The sequence below is a fragment of the Sinohyriopsis cumingii genome, chromosome 3 (assembly GCF_028554795.1).
Source record: "Sinohyriopsis cumingii isolate HCF-2022 chromosome 3, ASM2855479v2, whole genome shotgun sequence".
In the NCBI taxonomy this organism is placed as follows: Eukaryota; Metazoa; Mollusca; class Bivalvia; order Unionida; family Unionidae; genus Sinohyriopsis; species Sinohyriopsis cumingii.
This window is the reverse complement of record NC_142963.1, coordinates 19,975,392-19,995,275: the sequence shown is the minus strand read 5'-3', so window position 1 is coordinate 19,995,275 and position 19,884 is coordinate 19,975,392. Positions and strand designations below refer to the sequence as shown.

At 34.7% G+C, this 19,884-nt stretch overlaps 1 protein-coding gene across 2 annotated transcripts in view; it reads right to left on the bottom strand.

Moving 5' to 3' along the window:
- LOC149802507 (sodium/hydrogen exchanger 9B2-like) overlaps nt 1-19,884 on the bottom strand; it is a 75,263-nt gene that overhangs the window by 37,877 nt on the left and 17,502 nt on the right. For both annotated transcript variants that reach the window (XM_089951750.1, XM_089951751.1), the window contains exons 2-6: nt 16,496-16,958; nt 14,183-14,273; nt 8,448-8,630; nt 4,630-4,805; nt 73-179 (exon numbers count right to left, since the gene is read on the bottom strand). In XM_089951750.1, the coding sequence (XP_089807876.1) occupies nt 73-179; nt 4,630-4,805; nt 8,448-8,630; nt 14,183-14,273; nt 16,496-16,937 (999 nt within the window). In that variant the 5' untranslated portion in view covers nt 16,938-16,958. The remainder of the gene's footprint in view (nt 1-72; nt 180-4,629; nt 4,806-8,447; nt 8,631-14,182; nt 14,274-16,495; nt 16,959-19,884) is intronic.

Sequence of the window (19,884 nt, the reverse complement as noted above, 5' to 3'; positions counted from 1 at the left end):
TGACCTTTCGTACCCTAGCTTGCATGGGAAATTAGATGGTGAAAAGTCTGAAAATGATTTTGTTTTACTCACACTGTCTTTTGAAGGCAAGTACCATATTATTACTCCCACTATGATACCATAGACGACACCACAAACTGCCTCCAGCGGACCTTTAACAATGGTCCAGGCCAGTCCACCTGAAACAAAATAACATTTATTGTTAAACTGGAAAATATTTAAACCTTGTACAAAGCTGAATATGGGAATATAGTTTTGAGTGATAATTATAATTTTCCTATATCAATGTAAACTTCCGGTGTTTCTTAAAACTGGAATTTTAAAAATGTTGGAATTTTTTCTTTGCTGTCACACTGCTTCAAGTTACAATAAAAATGGTTGCATTTGGGATTAAATATTCAGGCTTGGTGAGTGAAAATGGTCAACTGGTCACTGGTGGGCTTCAAAATCATAATGTGGTAAACTGAAAATGACATCTGATTCAACAATGCATAATTAAAAGCACATATGTTTTACTGTAACATCTGGTAGATTTAATTCGCAGCATAATACTTTTTGAACTGAGATTTTACATGTCAATAGCAGTCAACTTCCAATTATCAGTCTAATACATGACCTGTGCAATCAATCTCAGTCTAATGCATGACTCAGATCATGATATGGACCCAGGCTAATACATGACTCAGTTCATGATATGGATCCAGTCTAATACATGACTCAGTTCATGATATGGATCCAGTCTAATACATGACTCAGTTCATGATATGGATCCAGTCTAATGCACGACTCAGTTCATGATATGGATCCAGTCTAATGCATGACTCAGTTCATGATATGGACCCAGTCTAATAATACATGACTCAGTTCATGATATGGACCCAGGGTAATACATGACTCAGTTCATGATATGGATCCAGTCTAATACATGATGCAGTCCATGATATGCAACCCGTCTAATACAGGACTCAGTCCATGTTATTGTAATGGGCCGGAAATCTAGCCTCTAATTTTTGTTTTAAACAGTTACAAATCAATTTCATTCATCGTAAAACTTTCGGTGGTATAGCAGCATGATTGGTAGTACTAATACTAGTGCCTCACTTCATAGATGGGGTTATGACATCGCAGCTAGGTGGGTGGGTGTTGTCAACATAGATGGGCAATATCAATTTATTCACAAATACCTACTGTTATTCAATACCAAATGATGATTGGTATGATTCTCAGGTATATTTCATATTCTCATATAAACTGATAATAAATCATCCATTTAGCTCTAATTTTATGACGTTATTATGCCAGGAATGCATTTTTAACTTTCCTAGATATTAGCATCATTTCCAATTTTGGCACATTTGGAATACTCCCATTGTTATCTCATATAATAGTTAGGGGTCACTTACAACATCACTCATTTAAAAGCTAAAATATTTATTGGTACTGCAAATTTTGACCATTGAGAACTAAATTTGTAGTATGCACACTTAGCTAACACTCTGGGTTATATAGGTTTTCAGTTCATTATCATCATCATCAGTCCCGTAGTCTGGAAGAGCATGAGGAGCCCCGAGTGGCTGAGTGGTCTAAAGCGCTCTCCATTATGGATCACTGCCATCTCATTTCTGTCTGCGCAGGTTCAAGTCTCAGATTCAGCAAATGTGGGTATGTGAGAAAGCTTGCCAGTAGCATCTTGTGGGTCGGTGGTTCTTTCTGGGGTTTTCACGGGTTCTTAGTCCACCATTAATACTGGCCGCCATGTATAGCCTATCGTGTGCTGAAAAATGGCGTTAAACCCCACAACAACAACTGGAAGAGCTTTGGGGTACCGCACAAAACCTAACAACCAGCTTCCTCCATTCCTCTCAATTTTCCGTCTTTCTCAGTGGGTCACTCAGTGTCAAGCCTGTCCACTCTCGAATGTTATCTTCCCACCTCTTTCTTTGCCTGCCTCTCTTTCTTCTTCCTTGTACAGTGCCTTGTAGGATTGTCTTGGCAAGACCTGATGATCGTGAGACATGCCCATACCACTGCAGTTTCTGTTTTTCTTCACTATGATCATGAGGTCATCGTGAGGCCCAATGGTTTGTCTTATCCTTTGCCGTATTTCTTCATTGGTGATATGGTCTTTGTATGTGATGCTGAGGATCTTTCGGAAACATCTCATCTAGTCTGTATCCTTTTCTCCAAGTCCACTGTTATGGTCCATGATTTGCAGGCATAGATAAATATGGAGATCACCAGTGAGTGCATCAGTCTGACTTTTGAGCTGAGTGCGATGTTCTTGTCCTTCCAGATGGGCTACAGCTTTGTAGGTGCTGCTGCTGTCTGTGCAATCCTGGAGAGTATTTCAGGCTTCGAATCTTCATCTGTTACATCTGCCCCCAAATACTTGAAGCTGTGGACTGTTTCTAGCTTTGTACATTGGACCCTAATGTCAGTGCTTATGTCCTTGTTGTTGTTGGTCATCATTTTGGTTTTCTCTGCACTAATTTCCATGCCATAGGCTGCAGACATTTTGTCGAGGCTCTCTGCTAAGCCAGATAATTCTTGCTCATCTCCTGCTAGTCCATCAATGTCATAATGACATTGATGGACTAGGTTTTCAATTACAATTTTTAATTTAGGTGTAGTTTTGTTGCTATCAGTAGCAAAGTATGGTTGCCCATGCAAGTGCGCACTTGCAGCATTTTTCCCTGCGGTTGACACCTAGCGAACGGCAGAATTTTCCCTGCCAAGTACAGAATTCTGCAGAATTCCACGGGAGGTATAAAAGGCTTGTCAGCATCTCTACTAGGACCTGTTAGGGTTTTCAAGGGTCACGTTAAGAGTTCTGTATGTTTAGACAGAGCATGGGAAAATCTTTTACTATTATTTTACTATGAATACCATATAAGGAGTGCGCAAAGAAAAGGTAACTCTTTATTTATTATTTTATTTATTATTATTTTCTGTAGATCAGAATTCATAGTTATTTCACAATATGTACATAAATAAATGCAAAGAAAATAATGTTTCTTTTATAGAAAATTTTTGATAGATCAAAGAATAAGTTTTGAAATCTCCATCTGTGTACAAAACCTTTATGGATATTTATTCATTCATTGTCATGTTTTAAATCAGCAACTTCAGCTTAAATAACTGCTTATCAGTTAAATAGTATTCAGACGGTATTTTTATGATTCTGTGAGGTCAAGTCAAGTGTTTCTTGCTGATCTTGTTCAAATATGATGTATAATACAATTCAATATAAATAGGAAATATAATAATAATAATAGTAATAATAGTAAGTACAGGTTTGAATAAAGAGCAAATGAGTGTTACTCAAGGCGCTTTCCTATAGTTATTTGTTATATTGTAAAGCAAATGAGTGTTACTCAAGGCTCTTTCCTATAGTTATTTGTTATATTGTTGTTGTTGTTGTGGGGTTTAACGCCATTTTTCTGCACACGATAGGCTATACATGGCGGCCAGTATTAATGGTGGAGGAAGAACCTGGGAAAACCCCGGAAAGAACCACTGACCCATGAGAAGTTACTGGCAAGCTTTCACACATACCCACGTTGGCTGAATTCGAGACTCGAACCGATGCTGATAGAGGTGAGATGGCAGTGATCCGTAACGAAGAGCGCTTTAGACCACTCGGCCACTCGAGGCCCCATTTGTTATATTGTAAAGCAAATGAGTGTTACTCAAGGCTCTTTCCTATAGTTATTTGTTATATTGTAAAGCTGTTGAGTGTTGTTCAAGGCTTTGTACATATGCTGTTAGTTATTTTTGTTACAGTGATTGAGTGTTTCTCACGGCTCTGTTTGAAATTAACAAGTATGAATTTAGTGAAAGGTTAGCCAATGTTCTAAAAAGTCTATCACTAAGCAATAATGTTAATATAACATCTGAACATTAAACTTTGACATTGATAAATGTTAATATCAACTTCTATCATAAAAACTGTTACTTAAATTACTTATATTTGTACAACTGCACACTACACTGTGATATAAAATCAACGAGTTATTACCTGGAAGCAATGCACCTGATATTTGAGTCTTGAAATTTTAATGCCATACAATTTTGTGAATGTTAACAAACCAGATGAAAAAGACACTTGAATTACTAAAATTATTGTGCACCCAGAGATAATATGTTATACTGCACAAATTCCAAGGAACTACTCTGAACAATCTAAGTGACTAAGGTATCAGAATATGTCTAGACCTCCACTTACTAACTGGATCAGGTAATTTACCTTGGACTGGGGACTAGTTCCAGGAGAAAGGAGGTAATTCACCCTGTACTTGGGACTAGGGCCAAGAAAAGGAATGTAATTCACCCTGGCCTAGGGACAAGGGCCAGGAAAAAGGATGTAATTCACCCTGGCCTAGGGACAAGGGCCAGGAAAAGGGAGAGTAACATAATAATAACTGGCAATTTATTACTGCTATTAAAACAAGAGCTAAATGATTTAACAACTTGTTGATGCCAATGCTGCTGACGCCAGAAAAGTGACTGGTATGTCTTGCTCTGCCACTAACATGGGCTCATAAAAATAAAAATCAGTAATAAATTTACATGTCGAGTAAAATTAAAATTTGCAACTTTTTCCCAGCTGCTAGACAAGTGATTCTTTACCTGTGGAAAATGCCATGCCCAGCATGACACCAAACCCAGTGATGGCAATAACATCATCAACACTAGCAGCTGCAATGACCAGAGTTGGTATACCTTTGTCCACACCATAGCCCCTATCTGCAAGGCTAAGAAGACTTGGTACTACTACAGCAGGTGAAACTGCTGCAAGGACAAATCTATGAAGAAAAAATAATACTGAAGGTGGAAAACTTCCCAAATAATTTAGTATGATCTTTGATTCATAATAAAATAGGTTACAAGCTTAATAACAGGTCAGTAAGTTAAAATAAGAAAGTAGGGGTCACAAAATTTGTCTATGGGCTTCAATTAAATATGACACACCCAATGTCATGTAACATAATATTCAGTTGGGTTTTGATCTAGTTTTCTTTATGGCAATTTATCTACTTTTTCAGTATTTTTTCATACAATTAAAATCTATCTGCAGAAATTATGATTATTTGCTTTTATACTTAAATTTGTCATACTATTCTTTTTCTTTACTTTTTGGTACAAACAAAAACTGAAAATTATCATACAATAAGAGTGCAGTGAACAGAAACATCACATATTCCTTAGTTCTGTGTAAAAGCACTGGTATGGCCTGGCTGGCTCTCAATGACATGAGCTGATGAGCCATGACTCTTTAACCCTATAGCCAATATGTACCTACCTTGATCAAACAGCCAACAATCAATGAATTTTGTAGTAAGAAAATGGTATAGAATAAGTTAACATACAGAAGCCACAGAGGAGTAGAAAAATAAGAGAGGGAGAAGGAAATGGCCATAGTGCAATATTTTTTCAACACTCAAATATCAACCTCTCTGCCTGCTCCATGTCATGAATTGTATAAATCCCTTTATTTATTAAACACTTGTACTTGGGTTTCGTTTTTTGTGTACAACGATACCCGAGGGTGATTTACGTATATTGTACAATATTTCAAAACAGTGAGTTCGGTTCATCATATGCCACATGTGTGAAGTGCTTACAATAGTAAAAACCAAATGACTCCAGCACACAGACGATGTATGTTCAAAATCACTCACTGGTATTTCTGGTAACATTTCTAATGATATACTTTAAAAACTATTGTCATCATCGCTATCACCAGCACTTTATGCCAAATGAAATCATCATCTGCTGATCAGAGTCAGTCATTTGGGGTTTTCTAAGCAGCCAATATTTTAAACAAGCATTTGTAAAACTTCCTTGAATGCAACATTGAAAATATGACAGAGTGCTTGTTCTTGGGTCCAATGTGCCAATGAAATTTAGTTTAAAATCCATTTATGTCAAGCCAGTGTACCCAGTGGTGTAAACAGCTACCTGACATATACTGCCACAAGCTCTATGAGACCTCAATCATACGCACAACTTTGTCACATTCAGCACTTCAGTTAAATGAAAATTGTATACTGCACAAAGTGCACTTTTGTTTGAGCAACTTTAAACTAATTTGCCAGAGTTCTCATGCTCTTACACCCTAATCAATCAGGCTTTACACAGAAACATTCCTGTGAAACTGCCTTCATCTCTCTAACTGAAAAATGGCCTCAAGCACGTGACCAAGGTAGAATAAAAGGATCTGTATTTGCAGATTTCAGGAAAGCTTTTGACATGGTGGATCATGAAATCCTTTTGAAGAAACTGAAAAATCTACCAACGTGATCAAAGAACAATTAGATGGTTTACTTCTTACTTAAGTGAGAGAACACAACATCTTTACATAAATAATGTTCTGTCTGAACCTGGAACAATTAGATATGGAGTACCACAAGGCTCAACTCTAGGTCTATTACTATTTATTTTATTTTTTAATGACCTACCACTTTTACTAAGAGACTCAATATCATCTACAGATCTCTATGCAGATGACACAACATTGTCAGACATCCAAAACACAAAGCATGAATTCGAAATTTCTTTACAGAATGCCCTAAACAAACTGGAAAACTGGTGCACATGCAATGGCATGGTAGTAAATACTGGTAAAACTAAAATATTACTTATCTCAACATGACAAAAAAGGACAAATCTTGATAGTGATGAACTGAACTATGTCTGACATGGAAGGAAAAATATTTGCGAAAGGTCTGTCATGATAGACTACTTGGCATTCTGGTAGATAATAACCTATCATGGACTGAACATATCAAACATATCAGTAAAAAAGTAAATTCAAGTTTATGGCTTCTCAGTAGGATAAGACATTTTCTCCTGAAAGGCACAGAAAACTATCTTATAACAGTACGTACAACCCTATTTAGACTACTGTAATACAGTATGGGGTAATTCAAATGATAAAAACATAGCAAAGCTGGCACATCATCAAAAAAGAGCATTAGGGTTAATATCAATCCAGAAAGAAAGCAAAAAAAATTTAGCTTGTAAGTTAAAAATATTACCTATTAAAGACCGAATCTGTTTGGGAAAAGCCAAATTAATGTACAGGATAACCCATAACAGTGCTCTTGAATATTTACAATCACTATTCTGGTATACGCTACCTGGTAATACTCCCCACCTGCGATCCATGTATACCAAACAGTATAAAATTCCCAAACCAAATAAGGAGTTATTTAAAAAAGTTTCCAATTCAAATAGTATTCCAGTTGAGATTAGAAATGCCCACTCTATTTCCTTCTTCCAAACCCAATATATCCAGTGGCTTCATAGATGCAGCTAAAATAAATAAATTCCTTTGTATGAAGGCCTCAAGGTAGATTAGTTCTTAGCTAATTGTGTTACCCTCTTTAAATAAGGTCATTATAATTATTATTATTATTATTATTATTATTATTCATGCCTCTCTAAGTGCACAAATTCATACTAATTTTGCATGAATTATTCACTCACAAATTCATACTAATTTTGCATGATTTATTCACTCACAAATTCATACTAATTTTGCATGATTTATTCACTCACAAATTCATACTAATTTTGCATGATTTATTCACTCACAAGTTCATACTAATTTTGCATGATTTATTCACTCACAAATTCATACTAATTTTGCATGATTTATTCACTCACAAATTCATACTAATTTTGCATGATTTATTCACTCACAAATTCATACTAATTTTGCATGATTTATTCACTCACATGCCTTTCTATGTCCATGTCTTATTTTTTCTACAGCAACAAACTATCCTCAAAGTTTGGTGCCAGTATGTGGTGTGTAATTAAAAATATCTTAAACAAACTTTTCCCTTTTTTCCCATAATATTGTTTTATTTCTGACCATTTCTAACTCCTGACCTTTGACCCTAACATCAACTGGCATCTTTCTTACCCAAAGTGCAAACAGTCAATCAAGTTTGGTCACTTTATGTAATCCGGAATTAAAGTCATTCTGTATAAATAGGTGCTATTCAATGACTGTATCAACTTAAGATGTTGCTCTGCAAATACATACTTCTGACAGAGTAACAAGTGTAAGACTTGCAACATAATCAAAACAGAGAATTTTGGCATACCTCTATGCTGCTTTCATGTGCTGTGGCTGAAATTTCTCTTCCAACTGTACTTGTGGAAATGGTACATGATCTAGGCAGAGACTATTAAAATGGCTGCTCTCATGTGCTCTAAAAATCAGCCAGAACTAGTCCAAAGTACATTAACTTTAGCAGTTATTAAAATAGGGAAAGCAAATTTTTTACGGAACATTAGTGTGGATCAAGATGGATGGATGAATGGGCAGATGGACATGTATCATCATTTAATCAGCTGGAATTTCTTTCAAATCTGGACCAAAAAAACCCCAAAAACAAATGACAGATTCATAAATAATTGTTAATCTTACAGACCCCAACATGAAACCCCAAATCCAAGGTAAACCCAGCAGAAAATAAGAAGCAATAGCCACAATGATACACTCAGCCAGACATGGAGAAAATGCTAGACGTAGAACAGCCCATGATAACTTCTGCAGAGCTTTGGGGTCCAATCCAAGTCCTGCCCTGATCAAGATAACTGTAAGTGCCACCTGTCTGAAAAAAGTAAGGAATAACAGTGACACATAATTAAAAAGTTATAAGTTCATGAAGAAATCTTGGCCAGCATGATGCTACTGAAATGTCAACAGATTGTGATTAACTGGTCAGGAAAAGGTTGTGTACGGGTTTTTCTGCTATATAATGATGGAAGAGCATCATTTATAAAAATTTAAAGGCCTAAGAACCAGGATGCTTACTGTTAGTGTCATCAAATTTTGTTAAGTTGCTATTTTTTTTAAAGGAAAATCTTTTAAGAAGTTTCTATTGATACAAACAACAATCTAACTAAACAGCAGATGATGCATCAATGAAATAATTTTAAAGGCCTTCCCCAAAATGTGCTCCCTGACAAATTTTGTAAAATTCTGTTAAGCAAATATTGGGCAGATGTGGTCTGAATGTTTCAGTGCCATACTGGATTGCAGATTAGCATCACTTGTACAAATTAAACTGCCTTTATGCAAGGATGCTTTCCATCAAATTTGGTTCAAATATATCAACTAGTTTTAAGAAAAAAATCATAAAAATGTTTGTCCAGTTTCACTTAACTATAGTTTTGCTGCCTAACTGTATAGCATATTAGCATCAGTTTCAAAAACTTGAAAGGCCTTTATACCAGGATGATATTAATCAAACTTGAAAGGCCTTTATACCAGGATGCTATTAATCAAACTTGAAAGGCCTTTATACAAGAATGCTATTAATCAAACTTGAAAGGCCTTTATACCAGGATGATATTAATCAAACTTGAAAGGCCTTTATACCAGGATGCCATTAATCAAACTTGAAAGGCCTTTATACAAGAATGCTATTAATCAAACTCGAAAGGCCTTTATACCAGGATGCTATTAATCAAACTTGAAAGGCCTTTATACCAGGATGCTATTAATCAAACTTGAAAGCCTAATTATGCCAGGATGCTATTAATCAAACTTGAAAGGCCTTTTTGCCAGGATGCTATAAATCAAACTTGAAAGGCATTTATGCCACAATGCTATTAATCAAACTTGAATGACCTTTATGCCAGGATGCTATTAGTCAACTTGAAAGGCCTTTATGCCATTAATCAAAGTTGAAAAACCTTTATGCCAGGATGTTATTAATTACACTTGAAAGGCCTTTATGCCAATATGCTATTAATTAAACTTGAATGGTTTTTATGCCACAATGTTATTAATCAAACTTGAATGGCCTTTGTGCCAGGATGCTATTAACCAAAGTTGAAAAACCTTCTGGCCACAGTGCTATTAATCAAACTTGAATGGCCTTTATGCCATGATACTATTAATCAAACTTGAAAGGCCTTTATGCCATGATACTATTAATCAAACTTGAATGGCCTTTATGCCATGATAATATTAATCAAACTTGAAAGGCCTTTATGCCATGATAATATTAATCAAACTTGAAAGGCCTTTATGCCATGATACTATTAATCAAACTTGAAAGGCCTTTATGCCATTATGCTATTAATCAAACTTGAAACTCTTTTTCTTGTTCCCTCTATTTCATTGCATGTAATAATAACCAAGTCTCAACAACTTGTATTAAATAGTAATAATATTGAATTAAATAATAATAATTGATCACATAGAATTTACTATTAAGATTTATGAATATTCATAGAGGTAACATTAAAATCTCAATAACAAGTAGGATTATCAATTACATCTGAAGGCAAGTCAGCATCATTTGTATATACATGTATATTTTGACAACCATCTTGCCAGAATGCTTTCTGTCAAATTTGGCATAATGTATTCCATTGGCATTTGATATTAATTCACTTCAATCATTTTAAGTATTCTTTTGTGTAATAATGGCAATATTTGATGATGGATCAGCAAACTTAAAAGCCTTTGTCAAATTTGGTCAAATTCTGAAATGGTTTTGGTAAGAAATCATTGAAAGGTTTTATTTTTAATTTTTAAACATGTTTTGCCATATATAATGGCATACTGGCCTAACTTTCATCAATTTAAAAGGCTTTTAATGCAAAAATCGATAAAATTTTGTCAAATTCTGTTCATTTTTTTAGTTTTGTGGGACTTAATACCATTTTCAGCTCATGGCACCTGGCAGCTGGTATATTCAGTGGGGGAAAAATCCAGTAAGACCACTGGCTGACCCAAGGGAAATTAATGGCAAGCTTTCTCACATGGTCAAGCTGACACCCAAACTCACACAGACAGAGATGAGATGTGTGAATGATCTTTTATGGCAAGTGCCTAAGGCCATCTGGCCACCCAAATTCTGTTAACTGCTTTAGTGTTTAAAAGTTGTTTTCTTTTCTTTTTCAGTAATGGTGATTATCTTGGATATTAGACTGGCATCATTTGCACAAAATTTGAGAGCCTTGGTCAGATTCTGTTCAGCTGGTTTTTCAAAAGAAGTTGTTAACTCTTTTTATATTACTAGTCATGGCAGCCATTTTTGATCTTGGATCAGCATCGTTTGTAAACACCAGCAAGGTCTTCATATCAGGATGCTTTCTGTCAAATCTGGTTTTGGAAAAGGTGTCATTTAAAGTTATATCTATTTTAGTAATTGAGGCCATATTCAGTGATGTATATGCACAGTTTATATAAATCTGAAAGATCTTTATGCCAGAATGTTCTGTGCCTAGTATGCTTGAAACTGGTCCAACGGTTTTGATAAGAAACTCACAACAGCAGTTATTGATGGGCCATACCATTAATTAACTTGGCCTTATAGCCCATTCTACCATTAATTCACTTGGCCTTATCACCATTCTACCATTAATTCACATGGCCTTATAGACATTCTACCATTAATTCACTTAACCTTTTAGCCATTCTACCATTAATTCACTTGGCCTTATAGCCATTCTACCATTAATTCACTTGGCCTTATAGCCATTCTACCATTAATTCACTTGGCCTTACAGACATTCTACCATTAATTCACTTGGCCTTATAGACATTCTACCATTAATTCACTTAACCTTTTAGCCATTCTGCCATTAATTCACTTGGCCTTATAGACATTCTACCATTAATTCACTTGGCCTTATAGCCATTCTACCGTTAATTCACTTGGCCTTATAGCCATTCTACCATTAATTCACTTGGCCTTATAGCCATTCTACCATTAATTCACTTGGCCTTATAGACATTCTACCATTAATTCACTTGGCCTTATAGACATTCTACCATTAATTCACTTGGCCTTATAGACATTCTACCATTAATTCACTTGGCCTTATAGACATTCTACCATTAATTCACTTGGCCATATAGAAATTCTACCATTAATTCAATTGGCCTTGTACCCATTCAACCCTTAATTCACTTAACCTTATAGCCATTCTACCATTAATTCACTTGGCCTTATTGCCATTCTACCAATAATTCACTTGGCCTTTTAGCCATTCTACCATTAATTCACTTGGCCTTATAGCCATTCTACCATTAATTCACTTGGCCTTATAACCATTCTACCATTAATTCAGTTGACATTATAGACATTCTACCATTAATTCACTTAACCTTTTAGCCATTCTACCATTAATTCACTTGGCCTTATAGACATTCTACCATTAATTCACTTGGCCTTATAGACATTCTACCATTAATTCACTTGGCCTTATAGACATTCTACCATTAATTCACTTGGCCATATAGAAATTCTACCATTAATTCACTTGGCCTTGTACCCATTCAACCCTTAATTCACTTAACCTTATAGCCATTCTACCATTAATTCACTTGGCCTTATCGCCATTCTACCAATAATTCACTTGGACTTTTAGCCATTCTACCATTAATTCACTTGGCCTTATAGCCATTCTACCATTAATTCACTTAACCTTTTAGCCATTCTACCATTAATTCACTTGACCTTATAGCCATTCTACCATTAATTCAGTTGGCCTTATAGCCATTCTACCATTAATTCACTTGGCCTTATAGCCATTCTACCATTAATTCACTTGGCCTTATAGCCATTCTACCATTAATTCACTTGCCCTTATAGCCATTCTACCATTAATTCACTTGGCCTTATAGACATTCTACCATTGGGGCCCCGAGTGGCCGAGTGGTCTAAAGCGCTCTTCGTTACGGATCACTGCCATCTCACCTCTGTCTGCGGCGGTTCGAGTCTAAGATTCAGCCAATGTGGGCATGTGAGAAAGCCTGCCAGTAGCTTCTCGTGGGTCGGTGGTTCTTTCTGGGGTTTTCCGGGTTCTTCCTCCACCATTAATACTGGCCGCCATGTATAGCCTATCGTGCTGAAAAATGGCGTTAAACCCCACAACAACAACAACAACAACAACATTCTACCATTAATTCACTTGGCCTTATAGACATTCTACCATTAATTCACTTGGCCTTATAGACATTCTACCATTAATTCACTTGGTCTTATAGACATTCTACCATTAATTCATTTGGCCATATAGAAATTCTACCATTAATTCACTTGGCCTTGTACCCATTCAACCCTTAATTCACTTAACCTTATAGCCATTCTACCATTAATTCACTTGGCCTTATCGCCGTTCTACCAATAATTCACTTGGCCTTTTAGCCATTCTACCATTAATTCACTTGGCCTTATAGCCATTCTACCATTAATTCACTTGGCCTTATAGCCATTCTACCATTAATTCACTTAACCTTTTAGCCATTCTACCATTAATTCACTTGGCCTTATAGACATTCTACCATTAATTCACTTGGCTTTAGCCATTCTACCATTAATTCACTTGCCCTTTTAGCCATTCTACCATCAATTCACCTGGCCTTTTAGCCATTCACCATTAATTCACTTGCCCTTATAGCCATTCTACCATTAATTCACTTGCCCTTATAGCCATTTTACCATTAATTCACTTGGCCTTATAGTCATTCTACCATTAATTCACTTGCTCTTATAGCCATTCTACCATTAATTCACTTGGCCTTATAGTCATTCTACCATTAATTCACTTGGCCTTATAGCCATTCTACCATTAATTCACTTGCCCTTATAGCCATTCTACCATTAATTCACTTGCCCTTATAGCCATTCTACCATTAATTCACTTGGCCTTATAGCCATTCTACCATTAATTCACTTGGCCTTATAGTCATTCTACCATTAATTCACTTGGCCTTATAGCCATTCTACCATTAATTCACTTGGCCTTATAGTCATTCTACCATTAATTCACTTGGCCTTATAGCCATTCTACCATTAATTCAGTTGGCCTTTTAGCCATTCTACCATTAATTCACTTGGCCTTATAGCCATTCTACCATTAATTCACTTGGCCTTATAGCCATTCTACCATTAATTCACGTGGCCTTTTAGCCATTCTACCATTAATTCACTTGGCCTTATAGCCATTCTACAATTAATTTACTTGGTCTTATAGCCAGGTGAGCTAAAAATGGATATATGCCTGAGAGTAATACTGATATTCATTACTAATGAAAGTAAGGTAATAATCATAAAAAATTGAAACAACATTATTCATACCTAATGATAAAGGAGGAATATAACACGATGAGTTCTAGAGGTATTAACATCAAATAACAAACCTGAGCACAGATGACCATTGTTGGTTTAAACTGTCTCCAATCATCTTGATGATGGGGATATTTTTCAGCAAGCATCCAATTATCAGCATTCCTTACAAATAAAAATTCACATAACAAAAAATTCAGCTTTATGTTTCTATTAAGGCCAATACAAAACTAGATGTATATGACTCATGGACCATGGATTCCCCATCACAGTACCTGAAAACTGACTTCATTACATAACTTGACCAAAGTGTTATGACTCTATGGTCTTAAATTACATAACAGAAAGAAGCAAAACCAACAAGTTATGTAAAATTTAACAATTATTTAACTATCTAAGTTATAAGATGAAAATTTAAGAAGAACTTACAGCATTATGAATATACCATCCAAAAGAATACTGTTCCAAATGAATTCCAGATCTCAAATGTGCTGTTGTCCTAATATCCTTGAATATGCTTACATGTCAACAATCTTTATGAATCAAAATGTCATTGTCCAAAACTCATTTGAATGAATTCACAATAATCCCAGAATAATATTTTAGTTCAAAGTCAATGAGCTCTCTGTAATTACAATGAATAACCCAAACAAATGAGTCCTCTCAAATTATGTCTAACACAACATTAAATTATTCTGCAAATTGAATTTAAAATAAACACATAGTAAATAGGAATAAACATTTTAGTTCTTCATCTTTATATGCTATATACGGCTCTATCTTGCAATATTTCATAATCAATTTAAGTCGCAATACCTCCCACATGACATATTTTACAATTCATCCCAATGTTGCAACATAATCCACCTGACTTAGTCATCCAAGGGGAAATTACCCTAAACATGTAAAATGGTTCATTATTAAGATCAAGTTTAAAACTTGTAAACACCTATTAATAGCTCACTGCAACCTTCAGTCATGAACCAAAAGTTAAAGGCATGATATATATATATATATATATATATATATATATATATATATATATATATATATATATATATATATATATATATATACACACACACATAACAAAGGTGAAAATGAACAGATGCAGGGACAGACAGATAAAAAGACAGACATGGATAACACTATATGCCAATACTAATATCATGGTAGAACATAAAACCTATGAAGATCTAAACAGAGAGAAAAGGCAATGCATTTGCTTTGCACTTCTACATCATTTTATTCCATGACTGACCAATTATGAAAGAGTTCATGACGTCTGTTAGAGGTCAATATTCCCTAAATACTCTGGTTTCATTTCCCACACAGACCACTTCATATCAGCTGAGCTGTTGCCACTTTTGTACAGTTTAATCTAGAATGAATAAAATTTAAACGTATGGATGGAAAGACTGCCCATAAGCAAAAGTTGATACTAGACTGATAGATATTATGATATGTTTTGTTGTTAGCAGTATTCATCACAAGTGAGTTAAAGAGAAAAAAACACTTGTTGGCAAGCAGGAGCTCACAAAGCATACCAGCCTACATGGCATGAGTAGGTACTTTTAAGAGTGTCTAGGTTACCCACAGAAAGTAGGTTACAGCAAGCAAATTTTATTGTTTGATAAAGTGTCATCCCTATTTGCACCCTACACTGCTCACTTGGTTTCAAGATTATTTTGAGATTAGAGCACAGACACCAATTTTAAGTACCAGTAATATGCAAAATCCTGGAAAAAAGGTCACATGACCTACTTTTAATAATAATAGGTCTACAAGTAGTGAACTCAGAGCTCATACAAATGTAACAATTTTTCAATACATCCTGAAAGTAGGTCATTCACCAAATTTTGATGCACGAAACATACATATCCCAAGTGTATATTTGAAGTCAACAGGTGCAGTCAGATTGAAATTTCATTTCAAATGGGAATGATTGTCACAATTTTTAGGCACTTTCAAATAAATCCTGAAAGATAGGCCACAGTTACCTAGTTTTGGCATGTGATAAATGTCCATCCTAAGATGCATCATCAGTTTAAGTCTGATGGCAATTAGTGAAGAGGCATTCAAATGCAGCCCTGGCCATGTTTTTAATATAGTTTTATGTTTCAGTATGTCACAGGAACCATACATTGTAGCACAACACTTCCTATTGCACTTACAGCGCAAGTTTGATGTAAACAGATGTAGCTGTATTGGTGTTACAACCCTGAGAAGAAGGATGGACACAATTTTTAACTTTTTACAAATAAATCCATTATGCAATGGCAGATCAGAGTCTGTGCAGTTTGCAGTTGAATTCATCTCATAAGGGTATATATACAGTAGTTTTCTTCCCTTTGTAAATGTGTAAATGAGGTTCCATGTTTACTCACCAAGTAAAGGAGGTAGCCTGAGCAGTGAAACAATGTATCCACCAATCACTGATGAAAAGAAAAGGACCAGAAGACTGAAGAAATGGCCACCAGGTAGGGCCTCATTCTGTGTCAGGGAAATCAGAGTGGCCCAGGCCACACAAAACAGAATGACCAGTTGAATGTAATGGGCCATTTTTCCATGGGGTGGACACAGAAGTGCATGCTTTAACCTCTGTAATCGAGATGGGTTTTCTGGAAGGGAATTGTATTTAGATCTAACAGGCATCCAGCAACTGTGACAGGTCTGTCGTACAGCTAAGCACTTTTGATGTCTATCCCCTTGTCCATCCCCTTCATATCTGAGAGTAATTTCAACACCACTTTTATTCGTATTGTCCATAGAATCTTCTGTGTGAGTTGCAGGAGCTGCACCATTGTCCTCCTGCTTTACTGAACTCATTTTCTTGTCACTATCTCTTATCTGAAACGAAAACAGGTACAGTCCAGCAATGGTGACCTAGAATTGCTGAATAGACCATGTGCAAATCCAATTTAAGAATGGCTATGGTAGAAAGCCAGATGTAGAAGAAAGCAAATAGAGGATCTGGACAACTATTTGGATGAATATCCCTTATGAGAATATAGTAATGTTTTAAAATTATATGACAAATATACAGAAACAAAATAAAGAAACTTGAAGGAAACACTAAAATATATTTTATTTCCACACCATATATTTTTGTTTATTCTGTGATTCTAGGGCATGTTGAATAAGGTATAGGCCTGCGGTGTGATATTAGTTACACTCAAACTAAATAGGTCTTCCCACATCTTCAACCAACTATCCATTCCATTATAACCCAAATCCTTGTACATCATGAATACTGCAACTTTAACATTAGTTGTATCAATATGTGCAATGGTTGTACCCATATGCATAACTTTGTATGTACATGTGCATATCAACAATAAAAATGTAGTATGTCACAGGTGTCAACCCTTTGAGATGAAAACCTGTACACCAGACCAATAAAAACCTTGCAAAGACCAAAAGAACCTTACATGAAAAAATGTATTCATACATTATATAAGATCAACAGTTTTAAAACAACAAATGCTATACACAAATTATTATGACACATATTTACATAATTATTTACATTTCTGAAACTTTATTTCATTCCTTTTACTTATAATACTATCATCTTCCTGCTTTGGCTATGCAAAGAAGCTTTTGATGGATGCTCCCTTTTTCATTTCAAAATTTCTTTCATGAAGTTTTGTCCTGAAGTGTTCCTCCAGATCATATATGCTCGACACCACCACTTGAATGTCTTTACTGCATATTTTACAAAAAGCATGTGAGGATCCTAACTTGGATACATCTACAACGCAAGGGAAGACTTTAATGCAATCAGCCTGAAACTTGACACGACCTCGGTCAGTGTCTTCAAGCTTGTGTTTCTTTGAGTTAGGCTCAGTCATTTGATGGATGGAATATTTCAACTAGAGAGAAATAAAAAATAAAAAATTAAAAAATTCATATTTGACATGTGATAGAGGAAGATCTGATTACAAATATGTTACAAATTTATATTTTTCCCCATAAACCCCAAGATATTAAGCCGATTTTGATCACAAACTTGATATAAATTAGCAGTGTTACACATTTTCAAGTCACTCAGTATGTGTACTAAGTTCGTCATTATGGCAATGCATCTTCCTGTTTGCATTACCTATCTGACAAACTTAACTCAAAACAATAACAGCACAATAAAATGTCGGTGCTAAAATCAGTAGAGTATTTATTTTTAATTAGTATACATGTATTGTTAAACATTGTAATAAATCGACTTATCTCCACACAGAAAAGTCGGAGAGAATTATGGTTACACCAAGATTGCCACACTATATCCACACTATATAAAGTATGAAAATTGAAGCGAACTTTATACATTTGATAGTAATAAGTATAAATAATAAAATAATAATGTATAAAATAAGAAAACATACTTACTACACAGGTAGTTTGTCAATATTAGAAATCCGAGTGAGCATCTAATCTCTGAGTAATAAACAACAAGATCTTCACACACTGGAGTTTTGAGTATGATTTGATTGGTTTTTTCAGGCCACCATAATCTCAATGAATTCTCGTGCTAAAAAAAATTATGCCAAAGGTCCCAGATGCACAAAAAACAATAACAAAATTAATTTATATTTTTTTACCAAAAAAACATACAAAACGGTTATACTGTTGTACACTGACAAAAAAGGAAAAAACCTTACAAATTACAGGTAAACCGTACAAGTTGACACCAATGGTAGTATGTACATGTGTATATTAATAATAAGAATGCATAACATTTGCATGTACATGTGTATATCAATAATAAGAATGTACAACAGTTGTATGTACATGTGTATATCAATAATAAGAACGTACAACAGTTGTATGTACATGTGTATATCAATAATAAGAATGCACAACAGTTGTATGTACATGTGTATATCAATAATAAGAATGTACAACAGTTGTATGTACATGTGTATATCAATAATAAGCATGTACATACAACAGTTGTATGTACATGTGCATATCAATAATAAGAATGTACAACAGTTGTATGTACATGTGTATATCAATAATAATGTACAACAGTTGTATGTACATGTGTATATCAATAATAAGAATGCACAACAGTTGTATGTACATGTGTATATCAATAATAAGAACGTACAACAGTTGTATGTACATGTGTATATCAATAATAAGAATGTACAACAGTTGTATGTACATGTGTATATCAATAATAAGAATGTACATACAACAGTTGTATGTACATGTGCATATCAATAATAAGAATGTACAACAGTTGTATGTACATGTGTATATCAATAATAATGTACAACAGTTGTATGTACATGTGTATATCAATAATAAGAATGCACAACAGTTGTATGTACATGTGTATATCAATAATAAGAACGTACAACAGTTGTATGTACATGTGTATATCAATAATAAGAATGTACAACAGTTGTATGTACATGTGTATATCAATAATAAGAATGTACATACAACAGTTGTATGTACATGTGCATATCAATAATAAGAATGTACAACAGTTGTATGCACATGTGTATATCAATAATAAGAACGTACAACAGTTGTATGTACATGTGTATATCAATAATAAGAATGTACAACAGTTGTATGTACATGTGTATATCAATAATAAGAATGTACAACAGTTGTATGTACATGTGTATATCAATAATAAGAATGTACAACAGTTGTATGTACATGTGTATATCAATAATAAGAATGTACAACAGTTGTATGTACATGTGTATATCAATAATAAGAATGTACAACAGTTGTATGTACATGTGTATATCAATAA